The sequence below is a fragment of the Lutra lutra genome, chromosome 13 (assembly GCF_902655055.1).
Source record: "Lutra lutra chromosome 13, mLutLut1.2, whole genome shotgun sequence".
Taxonomy (NCBI): domain Eukaryota; kingdom Metazoa; phylum Chordata; class Mammalia; order Carnivora; family Mustelidae; genus Lutra; species Lutra lutra.
In genome coordinates, this window is record NC_062290.1 from 4,946,610 (window position 1) to 4,960,840 (window position 14,231).

At 37.4% G+C, this 14,231-nt stretch overlaps 1 protein-coding gene across 1 annotated transcript in view; it reads right to left on the reverse strand.

Annotated features, from left to right (window-relative positions):
* The window catches only part of CENPP (centromere protein P), a 219,170-nt gene that overhangs the window by 174,309 nt on the left and 30,630 nt on the right, over positions 1–14,231 (reverse strand). The window contains exon 5 of the mRNA XM_047701079.1: positions 3,479–3,575. Coding sequence (XP_047557035.1) covers positions 3,479–3,575 — 97 coding nt within the window. The remainder of the gene's footprint in view (positions 1–3,478; positions 3,576–14,231) is intronic.

Sequence of the window (14,231 nt, forward strand, 5' to 3'; positions counted from 1 at the left end):
ACACCAGGATAAGCAGTCAGAGGATACATTTCTTACGTTTCCAGGTGCATCCCTATATTCTTTACCTAATTGAACTTAAAGAGGAAAAAAATACCATAAAATAACATAACTTTTATAGAATTCAAAAGCCAATGGTTTACATAAAATAATAATTAGGAAAGAGCACTGGTAAAAGGTCTGAATTACAGAATTATCTTTGAAAGACAATTTCAGATTTCCAGATAAGAAGATATGAGCAGGGGTAATTGACAACCTTATATATACCCTTAGGTCACAAATAAAAGAATGACAATAAAATTCCACTGACCCCATTATCTTAAAGAAATAGTATTCATTCTTGACACTGATAAGTAAAGAAATTAAGGTTTAAAATTAAAAATGTTTCACCCTTACAAACACTCTGAAACTAAAGAAGCCATGCACCAGTACAGAGACATCCTGTGTTCTTGGGCTGGAAGACCAAACAGTTACTAGGTCAAGCACCACCCAAAGCAATCCACACACTCAACACAGTCCCTATCAAGTCCCAATTACATTTATTGAAGAAAGAGAAAAACCCATTCTAAAATTCATATGGAATCTCAAAGGACTCCAAATAGGCAAAAGAAATTAGAAAAGACAAATAAAATTGGAGAACTCATACTTTTCTCATTTCAAAAGTGAATTACAAAGCTACAGTAATCGAAAGTACGGTACTGGCATGCAGGAACATATGTAACAACAGAAGAGTACATGGAACCTAGAAACAAACCTTTGCATAGACAGTCAAATGATTTTCAACAAAGGTGCCCAAGACCTTGGAAAACTGGATATCCACATGCAAAAGAATATAGATGGACCCTTCGCTTACAGTGTATGCAAAAGTTAACTCAAGTTGGATCAGACACCTAAGTTTAACTATGAAACTCTTAGCGTTAAAAAAGAGGAAAATTTTTATGACGTTGAATTTGACAATGATTTCTTGGATATGACATCAAAAGCACAGACAACAACGAAATAGATAAAATGGATGTTGCTGAAGGTAAAAACTTCTGGGCATCAAAGGACACTATCAAACAAATGAAAAGACAAGCCAAAAAATGGGGGGAAATATTTGCCAATTATATATTTGATAAAAGATTAATATAGGGGCGCCTAGGTGGCTCAGTGGGTTAAGCCGCTGCCTTCGGCTCAGGTCATGATCTCAGGGTCCTGGGATCGAGCCCCACATGGGGCTCTCTGCTCAGCAGGGAGCCTGCTTCCCTCTCTCTCTCTCTGCCTGCCTCTCCGTCTACTTGTGATCTCTGTCAAATAAATAAATAAAATCTTTAAAAAAAAAAAAAGATTAATATCTAGGGGCACCTGGGTGGCTCAGTGGGTTAAAGCCTTCAGCTCAGGTCATGATCCCAGGGTCCTGGGATCGAGCCCCGCGTCGGGCTCTCTGCTCAGCAGGGAGCCTGCTTCCCTTCCTTTCTCTGCCTGCCTCTCTGCCTACTTGTGATCTGTCAAATAAATAAATAAAATCTTTAAAAAAAAAAGATTAATATCTAGAATATATCTTTAAAAATCCTATAACCCAACAAGAAAAAAACAACCCAATTCAAAAATGGGCAAAGGATTTAAATAGACATCTCTGCAAAGAAGATACATGAATGGCCAATATGCACACGAAAAGATGTTCAACATCACTAATCATTAGGTAAATGCAAATCAAAACCACAATGAAAATACTACCTCACACCCATTAGGTTGGCTATGATCCAAGATCCAAAAAAATCAAAACAAAAAAAGACCCCCAAAGTTGGCAAGTATGTGGAGAAATTGGGAGCTTTGGCATTGCTGTTGGGAATGTAAAACGGTATACCCACTGCGGAAGAGAATATGGGGTGCTTCACAAAATTGGGCAGAAATAGTATATGACCCAATGACTCCATTTACAAGTATATATGTACTAGAACTGAAAGCAGGGACTTGAACAGGAATTTGTACACCAATGTTCATAGAAGCATTGTTCACAACAGTCAAAAGATGGAAACAAAGCAAGTATCCGTCAACAGATGAATGGATAAACAAAATGAAGGCAACCCATTCAATGGAATATCATCCAGCCTTAAAAAGGAAGGAAATTCTTCACTGTGCAACACCTTGAGAATATTGTGCTAGGTGAAATAAACCAAACAAAAAACTATTTGGTTTTATGATTCTGCTTTAATGAGATACCTAGAAATTCATAGAAACAGAAAATAGAATGGTGATCCCCAAGAGCTGGGGAAGGAGGTCATGAGAAGTTAATATTTAATGGGAACAGTTGCAGTTTGAGATGTAAACAAGTTCTGGAGATGAGTATCAGTGATGGCTGCATAACAGCATGACCAGCTCAGGGAAGTACTCGATCCTCTACAGGATAAACACACCAATCATACTTCTACGCCCGCCTTGAAAGCACCTAGGGGCAAATCAACTTCGGAAATAGGACTAGAACTCAGAATTCCCACAACCTACCCAAATGTATCAGTAAACCTCCATGTTCGATGGAGTTTTGCCACAACTGCCCGCATACTCCCGTTCATGACTGTATTTTACCAGTTGTGAAGCAAAGCCCTTTCACTGTTCTGGTGCAAGAGCACATGTCTGTGAGCAACAATAAGAGAACTCCTCCAGGAACCACAGTGCAGGTACAGGCATGTTTCATTGTAAGGAAAGTTCTATGTCTGACAGATTTTATTAACTCAACCAAACAGAATGCAAATAATAACGGTAGTAGTGATAGCAGTAATAATAACAATAATAATAAGTCCAAACAAACAAGAGTTAGTACCAGTCATAAAAACAACAGTCAGGACCTGGGGTTAGCCTTTTGAGATACTATATCAACTCTTTCAAAACTGGATTTTGTGTGGACCACTGCTGTCAAAACTGCTACCATCCAACTAAAAAGAATATGGGTGATTATAATGTAGCCCAACGTAATTCTAGCTATGCCAGAAAACAGAATAATAAGAAGTCTTTGAATGTTTCTGTTATCAGACTTAAGAGACATTATTATACCAGAATCAGGCTTTAATAGTTAAAACTGAAATAGATGATAATTAAGAAACTCAAAATACAGAGTATGACTAGGAATTAAAGATTACAGTGCTAGGTGGTAAGCCCACTATGATAACACTCATTTTAGCATTTGCATTTTACTTCAAGTACCCCTGACAGATTAATTTTTCAAAATGTATATAAAATAAATAAGAATATAACTATACCTCTTTCAAGATATCTCCTAATACAAACGACTCAATGGTTTGTATAAAAGCATTCCTCCTCATTTATTCCAAATAACTGCAAATTCCAGAAGCCAACGAAAATATTTTCTATTGTTTCAAAACTTTAAGGAAAAAATGTTATATTAAATCCCCAAATTAATACCAGCTTCACTTTTCGGATATGTTTAAATTTAAACCAGCCTGACTTTTTGAATATGTTTAAATTTTAAAACTTCAGACCCTACCTTGAAGTGTTCAAATGTCCGCTTACGATATTCACACCACTCCACAAAAAAGTGTAGGCTTCGGAAAAACATCAGCAGATCTCTTCTTTCTTCTGCTCTGTAGGAATAGAAGATTTTATGATTCATAAATGTCATAAATGAGAGCCCTATCCTGGCATTTTTAATCGTATTGTTTTTTTATATACCCTAAAGCTAAAAAAAGTACTTGATACACTTCTATATTCTGAACTCTGAGTACATGCCCCTGTGTGATCGCTAATGCTAATTTGCCCTTTGCCCCATCTTAAAATGTTTAAATCCTAAACAAGGTACCTCTCAAATACCAATCTGTCCTTGAATTTGTATTTGATGACCATGGCATATAATAAAGACTATTTCTGGCACAGAGCTTCAAAAACCCTTGGAATTCCTGAGTGACCAGTGTGTGTCTCTTATGCTAATGAAGTGACACATGGTGGCCCCTAGATAGCCTAAGGATAGAGGCTGGTCACCACAAAGACTAACCACATGCTTAACAGGTTGGAACTTTGGGCCAACCAGACCTCCAGCAAGGACAGGGGGACTGGAGGAGTTTCATCACATGGCACCTGAAGTGGGCCACCTTGTTCAGGACTTTGCCCTTAACCTGCAGGTCTGCACTAAATCTGAGCAGTGTCAGGAATGAACTAATTACAGGACATTCCGGGGGGTGTCAGAGATTATTCTCTTAACAGTGACCTCACCACCACACCACACGACCTATTCCAAAATGGCTAGAAATAATTTTTGTCCTATTGCCTATGAGCTCTCATGGAATTGATCTTAATGCTCTTAACGCTATACCTATTGTTATATTGATAACCATAAAATAAGCAACTTGTAGGCAAGATGAGTGTATTCACTTAACCGGGCTTTCAATAAATGATTGTGGGAGTCGAGTTCTCATACTGCTCATAATGGAGTAATCACACTCCACCTCAACATTCCAAGTTAGTACATGGACATAACACACAAAGCAAATCCTGGAAGACTCTGAAACGTGGACAAGAGAAGGCAGGAATGGGTACAAAATTTCAGGAATTAAGGGAGGATTGGGTGATGAGTTCCTTGGGATTTATTTTTGCCTCCCATAGATCCCAGTCTGGATGGTACAGCACACTGCGACTCAGAACTGCCAAAGGTTGGAGTAAAAGAGAAAACAGACAAAAAAGGTCCCAAGCAAAGATCATTCCCTCCAGCCAGCAGGGGTTGTATAAAACGAAAGAGGAAGTACACTGCTCTCGGTGATGAATTTTTGGATTTAACACCAAAAGCTAAGGCAGCAAAACCAAAAATAAACAAGGGATCACATCAAACTAAAAAGCATCTGCACACCAAAGGAAACCATCCACAAAATGAAAAGGCAGCCTACTGACTGAGAAAAAAATATTTGCAAATCATTTATCTGATTAGGGGTAGATAACCAAAATATATAAAGAACTCATAAAACTCGAATTGCTTCTCACAATCCCAGTGCAGCTTTCCATCCATGGGTCCTATTTCCATGTTTTAAATCACCTTTTTACACACACACACACACACTCCCTCATAAAACTCAATAGCAAGAAACTATGATCACATTAAAAAATGGACAGAGGACCTGAATAGACATTTTTCCAGAGAAGACACACAAAAAGAGGCTCAACATCACATCTGGAAAAATGGAAGTCAAAACCACAACAAGAGATCACCTTACACCTACCAGAACAGCTAGTATAAGACAAGAACCAACTGGTGTTGGCGAGGATGTGGAGAAAAAGAAACCCGCATGCACTGTTGGTGGGCATGCAAACTGGTGCAATTAATAGGAATATAAATTGGTGTACTGTGTAAAAGAGTATGGAGGTTCCTCAAAAAATTAAAACTAGAACTACCACGTGACCCAGCAATTCTAATTCTGGGCATCTATCCAATAGAACTGAAAATACTAACTCAAAAAGTTAGCTGCACTTCCATGTTCACGGCATTATTTACAATAGCCAAGACATGGAAACAATGTAACTGCCCACCAATGAAAGGAGAGATAAAGAAATTCTGGTATCTAAACACAATGGAATATTATTCAGCCATAAATAAGAAGGTAATCCTGTCATTTGCAACAGCATGATCAATCCTTAAGGAGATTATGACAAGGGAGATAAATCACACAGAAAAAGACAAATACTATATGATTTCACTTACATGTGAGATCTGAAAGAAACAAATTCATAGATTCATGGAATAGATTGGTGGTTGCCAGAGGGGATGGGTGGGGAGTGGACAAATGAGTGAAGGTGGTCAAAAGGTAAAAACTTCCAGTTAATAATAAATAATAATAAATAAATAATAAATAAATGAGGGGCACCTGAGTGGCTCAGGGGCTTAAGCCTCTGCCTTCAGCTCAGGTCATGGTCTCAGGGTCCTGGGATCAAGCTCTGCATCATCGGGCTCTCTGCTCTGCAGGGGGCCTGCTTCCCCCCCCCCTGCCTGCCTCTCTGCCTACTTGTGATCTCTCTCTCTCTGTCAAATAAATATATAAAAAAAAAATTAAAAATAAAAAAAATAAGTGAGCCTTGGTGATCCAATATACAGCATGGTGACTACAGTTAACATCACCATATTATATATTTGGAAGTTGCTAAGAGTGTAAACGTTAAAAGTTCTCTTCAGAAAAAAAACTGTAAATACACGTGGTGATAAATGTTAATCACTTTTTGCAATGATCATTTTACAATATATACATATACCAAATCATTATGCTGTACCCCTGAAATGAAGATAGTGTTTTATGTCAACTAAATCTCAGTTTTAAAAAAATTCAATGTTTGAAATCATGCAATTTAATCCAATGAACATAATGTTTGTAAGTTTGCTCTGTGATTTATTACTTAGCAGCATAAGTTTTCAAACATTAGGGAATAAAATTTTTGAAGCGGCTGAAGAGGAAGGCATGCAGAACAGAACCCTAACGCCCAAGAGGAACTGTGCCCTCTTCCTCCCAACCAGGCAACCGGCTGTGCAGACAGGAAGCAAAGCCAGCTAAGAAGCAGGAATCATGCTGCTGTTGGGAGACTGTGGGAAGACCTTTGTCAACTAGCCCCACCCAACACCAAGCAAAATGAGACATGAGGCGGCGCCATTCCCACTCTTCACCAGAATGGCTCCTGCAAACACAGGAAGCTGCTTTGTCAACTATCTCCTTCCTACACGAAGTGATCCCAAGCACAGAGTGGGGAGAATCAGGCAGAAGGAATTTGGGAAAGGGATCCTTTATATTTATGTATGAAGTCCTGAACAAAGTGGCCCTCACACAAAGCTGACCAGAAACAATAAAGCAAAAATATCAAGAACTGAATTACAGTGTAGAATACTGTCCAGAATTCAGAGTGGCCTCAGGACAGTGGATGAGAAAGACAAATCAAAATACAGCCCATAAACTATAACATCCCCTAAACTATAGCCCATAAAAGTGAGCCATAATGTGCTTTTGAATAAAAGCATGTTGACAAGGACAACTGCAAAAATGGCAAAGTAAGGGTTATGGGGACAGTCTTTCCTCAGAAACACCAAAAACTACCACATGCCTGTCAGAATCACACTTAATAGGAATTGGGAAGCCAGTAAAATGTTTACAGCAATCCAGCCAACACATAATCAGGAGAAGGGCCACAGAGCAGAGAAGGAAAATGTTGTAGTTTTTTAGCTTCTGCTAGCCATGTCCACCACCTGAGCACAGTGGGTCTTTAAGATCACATTCTGCTTTCTCAGTGGAACCCCATCCTGACCACAGTAGACTGGATCTTGTTCCCAAAGAACTGTGTTTCTTTTGTATTCCCAACTGAGCTCCGTTTGTTATGATCTGTCTGTAGGATCCCTGAGGACTAATATGGAAGGGGCCTATTTTCCACGTAACTCATAACTTTCTTGAACACATGACTATGCAGACGTTATTTCTCAAAGATACTGAGAGTCAAATGAATAAGCCAGTGCCAACTGGCACAAAATAACAATTCCAAGAAAAAACAGACATGTTGAAAGCCAAGGGAGGAAAAGGTATAGAGTGAGAATCTTTAGAAAATAGTTTGAAAGGAGTCCATATAAGAAGGAACTGGAAAACCATGTGAATGTATAGGGCAGGAAGTATGCTCAGAGAAGACCTGAGAATACCACACACTTTCACCTCTGGCTGATGTTTAGGCAAAAGGCGAGCAGGGCAGAGAGGCAAAGGCAGTGCGGAAAGGCCTTGCTAAGTGCAAAAGGAATGTCCAATACGCAGCCAAAACACAGAGACAAGAGATAAAATATTTTTGCTTTTGCTGTTTTTTCTTTTTGTGCATAATATTCAAAATGTCCATACTCAACAACCACCGCAAGAAATTAAGCATGCAAAGAAAAAATATAAAATGACCCAGATACAGGAAGGAAAAAGGTTAACAGAAACTGTCCTCAAGGAAACAGACAATGGAACTACTACTACAGACTTTAAGTCAGTGTGTCTGAAATATGTTCAAAGAACTCAAGGAAACCAAGAAAATAATATGTATGATAAGGAATACTAATAAAGACACATTAGAAAAAGGAAACACAGAAATTTTGGAACCAAAAATTATAAAACTTGAAATGAAAAAGTCACTGAAGTGTTCGACAGATTTGAGCAGGCAGAATAATCTGCAAAAATGAACATATAGGCTGAGTGAAATTATCCACTCTAAAAAACAGGAAGAAAAAGAATGAAGAAAAATACATAGAGTCTAAAAAAACTATAGGATACCATCAAGTGTACCAACAGCCACACAGCTGGAGTCACAGGAGAGCTGCAGGAGAAAGAAGCTGAAAGTGTATCTCAAGAAATAATGGTCCAATCCTCTCCAAATTGGATGAAAACTTTAGCACATCTGAGAAGCTCACAAACTATAAGGATGAACTCAAAGACATGTACACTGAGGCACGTTGTACTCAAACTGTCAACACCAAAGACAGATTGACAAGAAAGCAACTCATCAGATAAGGAATCATAAGTAAAATTATTCACTGATTTATCATCAACAACCATGGAAACGAGAAGGCACTGAAAAGACATTAACGTGCTAAAAGAGAAAGAGTTAACCAAAAGAGAGAGAGAGAATGAGAGAGAGAGAGAGCATGACAGGAGAGAGGTCAGTGGGAGAGGCAGACTCCCTGCCGAGCAGGGAGCCTGATGCTGGACTTGATCCCGGGACCCCAGGATCATGACCCGAGCCGAAGGCAGTCGCCCAACCAAGTGAGCCGCACAGGCTTCCCAGATGAAACAGAATTTAAATCAAAATTTGTTACAAGAGGCAAAGTATTACATTATATACTGATACAGGGGTAACTCACCAAAAAGATACAACATATCTTATAAACATATATGCACCTAACAAAGGAACCCAAAATATATGAAGCATCATTTGATAGAATTCAAGGGAGAAATAAATTCAGTAACAGTTGGACATTTCAATGCTCTATTTATAATAACAGAAATAACTAGACAGAAGATCAGTAAGAAAACAGAGGATCTAAACAACAGTATAAACCATTAGACTCAATAGACATAAAAAACATGCCACCCAACAACAGCATAATACATATTGTTCTCAAGTGCACATGAAACATTTTCCAGGACAGACCCTATGTTTGGTCACAGAACAAGCCTAGATATACTTTTAGAAGACAAAATTATACAAAATATCTTTCCAACCATAATTGCATAAAATTAGAAGTTGATAAGGAAAAATGAAAAATTCACTAATATGTGGAAATACTCTTAATCAATGGGTCAAAGAATAACAAAGGAAATTAGAATATAATTTGACACAAATGAAATGAAAACACAATCTAGCAAAACTCATAAAGAGCAAAAGCAGTGCAAAGAAAGAAATAAACACCCAGTGTGAAATAATACCAACTTATTTTCAAAGGTATGCAGAAACTCTTTTTTTAAAAAAAAGAAGAGGGACGCCTGGGTGGCTCAGTGGGTTAAGCATCTGCCTTCAGCTCAGGTCATGATCTCAGGGTCCTGGGATCAAGACCTGCCTCGGGCTCTCTCTATCTTCCCCCTCTCTCTATCTGCTTCTCTGCCTACTTGTGATCTCTCTTGTCAAATAAATAGAATCTTAAAAAAAAAAAAAAAGAAGAAGAAGAAAAATCTCATCAATAACCTTACTTTATACTTAGGGAACTAGAAAAGTAAAGCAAACTGAACACAAAGCTGGCAGAAGGAAAGAAATAGTAAAGATTAAAATAGATATAATGCAATAAAGAACAGAAAAACAAACAAAACCAAAATTTGTTTCTTTGGAAAAATTAACAAAACAGATAAACTTTTTAGCTAAGTGGACTAAGAAAAAAGACAATTCAAATTACCAAAATCAGAAATGAATGTGGGGGATATTATCAATGACCTTACAGAAATAAAAAGGATTATAGGAGAATGCCTAAACAATGTATGGCAACAAATTCAATAATCTGGATAGAATGTGCAAATTCTTTTTTTTTTTTAAGATTTTATTTATTTGACAGAGAGAAATCATTCTCTAGGATAGATTATATGTTCTATCATAAAAGATTCTCTTTTATGTTTCCCATACCACTTCTCTCTCTCTAAAGGATTACCTACTTTATGTATTAGTTTTGTTTATTGTCTGTTCCCATAGTAGAAAATAAGTTCACGTGGGCAAAGATGTTGTGTTCTTTTCACTGCTACATATCAAGCAACACAGCAATTTTGCCACTTAGTAAATATGCACTTTCATTCCCAGGGCCCTTATATCAACTTTTACCACCCTGTAGTAATTCTGCTTATTCACTAGACTGTAAGCTTCAAGAAGTCAGGAACTATGTATCTTGTTCAGCATTATATTTTTAGAGACTAATACGTCACAAAGTATATAACATGCATTTATAACAGATGTATTTATTTATGTTTAAATTTATACACTTAAGCAGGAGAGGTATATTTTGAGCATGGAAAATCTTTTTCTGCTAGAATAGAAGGATGTGTTCAAAACTATGATGAGAGAGGGGCACCTGGGGCTCAGTGAGTTAAGCATCTGCCTTCAGCTCAGGTCATGATCCCAGGGTCTGGGATAGAGCCTCATGTCAGGTTCTCTGCTCAGCCGGGAGCCCGTTTCTCCCTTTCTCTCTGCCTGCACCTACTCCTGCTTGTGTGTGCACTTGCGTGTGCTGTCAAATAAATAATTTTTTTTTTTTTTTTTTTTTTTTTTTTAGATTTTACTCATTTGACAGAGGGAGAGATAGCGAGAAAGGGGACAAAAGCAAGGGGAGTGGGAAAGAGAGAAGCAGGCTTCCCGCCGACCAGGGAGCCCAATGCAGAGCTCAATCCCAGAACCCTGGGATCATGACCTCAACCAAAGGCAGACAACTTAACCACTGAGCCACCCAGGTGCCCCAAATAAATAAAAGCTTAAAAAAAAATTATGATGAGGGAGTATCACATGGATTTAGGAGCCAACATGAAGAAGTTCCCACTGGGCAGTCTAAGATAATTTAAGCACCAAAATAAATAAAGAAGAGTGAGAAATTATTAATATTTTAAAAATAAGAATGAATGAAAAGATAAATAGATATGTACACATAAACACATATACAGGGGCAAAAGGAAATCGATTTCTTAAGCACAAGGCATAGCATCTATTGAGATAAGTGGAGGAAGAGCTAGACTTAAAATACCATTTTGCAACCATCACAACAAAGAGTGATCACACAAGATCACCAGGAGATGATGCTAAATCTAGGCAGAAATTTTAATGAAGAGTAGTATCGGCATGGTCAAAAATATTTCCCCACGGACTGCCTATTATTGCAAGAGAGGGCAAAAATCCAAAAACAAAACTACTGGCAATACAGTGGAGAGTGAGGCAATAGTATGACTGAATCAAACTACGGCCACCTACAAGGACAAAGAGCTGAGAAGCACAGAAAATCAGCAGGGCAATACTGTCAAAGACGAAATAAGCAACATTCTATTGGGGGTTAGGAAAGATAAAAGAACTGTATTTTGTAAAGATGGCAAAGTAATAAAAGGCAAAGAAAAGCTCTGGAACTGTTCCAAATTAAAGGAATCTATAAAGTCATGACAATTAAATGCAATACTTGGAACCACACTGGATCACGGAACACAGGGGAAAACAGGGGAAACACAGGGGAAAAGAAAATGTAAAAAAGGACATCATTAGATCAACTAACAAGTGGCAAATTAGATAAAAGTATTATATCAATGCCAATTTATGGAGTCAGTGGCTGCGGTATGAATATATAAGGTAGTATCACTATTCTCAGAAATATATGCCAAGTATTTAGGAGAACAGAGCCATGATACATACAATGTGTTCTAAAAAGTTCCATCAGTAGTAGCAACAGAAATGGTAATGGTATTCTTCTCTTAAGTTCTTTAAATTATGTATGATAACCAAAAGTAAAAAAAAAAAAAAAAACTTAACACTAGTGATGGGGTTTTCAATGCATACATATGAATATAATTCCTATGAAAACCACAACGTGTAGCAGAGAGAGAAAGGGATGAATATGGCTATAAGGCTTCCAGACTGTACCAAATCTAACCAGACTATTGAAAGTTAGATTATACATGCTGCAATCCCATGGCAGCCAATAAAACAGACAAAAACCCAGATATGGCCAAAAAGTCATTAGATAAAATTAAAATGGAATAGTAAAAAATATTTAAATGTTCCAAAACAAATCAGGAAATGGGAACTGAGGAACAAGCAAGCAAACAAAAAACCAGAGACCCAGAAAATGAAGAAGCTAAAAGAAGAGGTGCATTAATGCATAGCTACGTAAGTATCTATTTGACAGGAAACACTGGAGATTAACTGTTCAATCCTACTCCAGTATCTATTACTAATATCTTTTCACCATCTGAAAGAAGAAATTACTTTCCGAAAAATACAGGCCTATAAAAAGCAGCAGTTGCTTCATTACAGCATACAGGCCAAAGTGACATATTTTAATCTCCATCAAATAAAGGAGCAAAAATAAGCTCTTAATCATGTGAAGAGGAAAGAAGCCAAGAAAAAAACTTAAAAATGCAACAGCCTAAGTTTAAACACACAGACTACAAGCACTAGACACTCAGAGAGAGGGACAGAAGACAGTCTGACCTGATACATTAATTAAACACAGAATTTTATTTAAAAGTAGAGAGTCACAATCCCCTCACCCCCATTTACATCTCCACAAAGGACACACCATTACAGCACACAGAGTTTTCCATTATAGAAAGACATTGTGTATGTGTTGGCTCTTACAAACCTAAGAGTGATTGTAATTTATCTATTTTTCCCAAGCATAGTCCAAATTTCACTAAATGTTAAACAGATGTTACGGATTTCTTTCACAAAATGTTGGCAGTGACACATTTCAATTTGAAGTCAGAAAAGTAAAATAATTCCAAATGTCTTTTTCTTAAGGATAAAGCAAAACCTAAAGAGAAATGTAGAATAAAAATTCTAAAGTTTTACTAGGTCTAAAATCAGATGACTATCAGAGGTTAATTATTCACTAAAATATTATTAGTCACTCTCATATATTGCTGGTGGGAATGCAACTTGGTATGATCACTTTGGTAAACACTATGCTAGTTTATTATAAATCTAAACATACTATAGTCATATGACCCATTATCCCACTTCTGATTATCTACCCTACAGAAAAAACTTACCATCACACAAAAACCTCTACTGAATGTTCATAGCAGCTCTATTCAAAATCATCAAAAACTGGAAATAACCCAAATGTCCTCCAATGGGTGAACGGATAAACATGCTAGTATCAGTACAGGAAATATTACTCAGAAATGAAAAGATGGATGAATCTCAATTCACTTAGTTTATGCTAAGTCAGGAAGCCAATCTCTATGTAATTTCATTTATTTGACATTTTGTAAGAGGGACAAAACCCTAGTGATGATCATAGCAGATTTTGCGGCGGGGTGGGGAATGGGTTGTGACCATATAGGGATAATACGCAGGATTTCTGTGCTGTTGGAGCTGTTCAGTAACCTCGTTGTGGTGGTAAGCACACAGAAACCATCCAATCTGAACAACACAGAAGGAAAAGATTGGGGAAAAAAAAAAGAAGAACAGAGCCTCAGAGACACATGGGACAATGCCAAAAAGTTTTATATTCATGTAATCAGAGACCCAGAAGCAAAGAAGAAATATATATATTTATGTAATATGTAAAAAATATAGCAAAAATAATCCAATTACAAAAAAATATTTAAAAATATTCAGGGCCTCCTGGGTGGTTCAGTGAGTTAAGGGTCTGCCTTCAGCTCAGGTCATGATCCCAGGGTCCTGGGACTGAGCCTTGTGTGGGGCTCACTGCTTAGCAAGGAGTCTCCTTTTCCCTCTGCCCCTGTCCCTTCCCCTTGCTTGCTCTCTCTCTCCCTCCTTCTTTCTCTCTCAAATAAATGAATAAAAAAAAAATACTTTAAAAAAAAGAAAAAAAGAAAGGGTAAAACAGACGCAGGAGATGAATAGACAATGTGTCCTAAATTCTGGAATGAGTATTAGAAAAAAAAAAGAAGAAGAAAAAAAAATCAGGAACGAGCTTGGCTTCTACTTGGGATGTAAAGAGCTGCAGAGAAGACCATCTTTACCTAACACCAAGCAAATTTGAATAATCTATAAGTCATAACCTTCCTTAAGTCCATTAGAGACCCAAAGTCACAAGGCAACGAAATAATATTTTT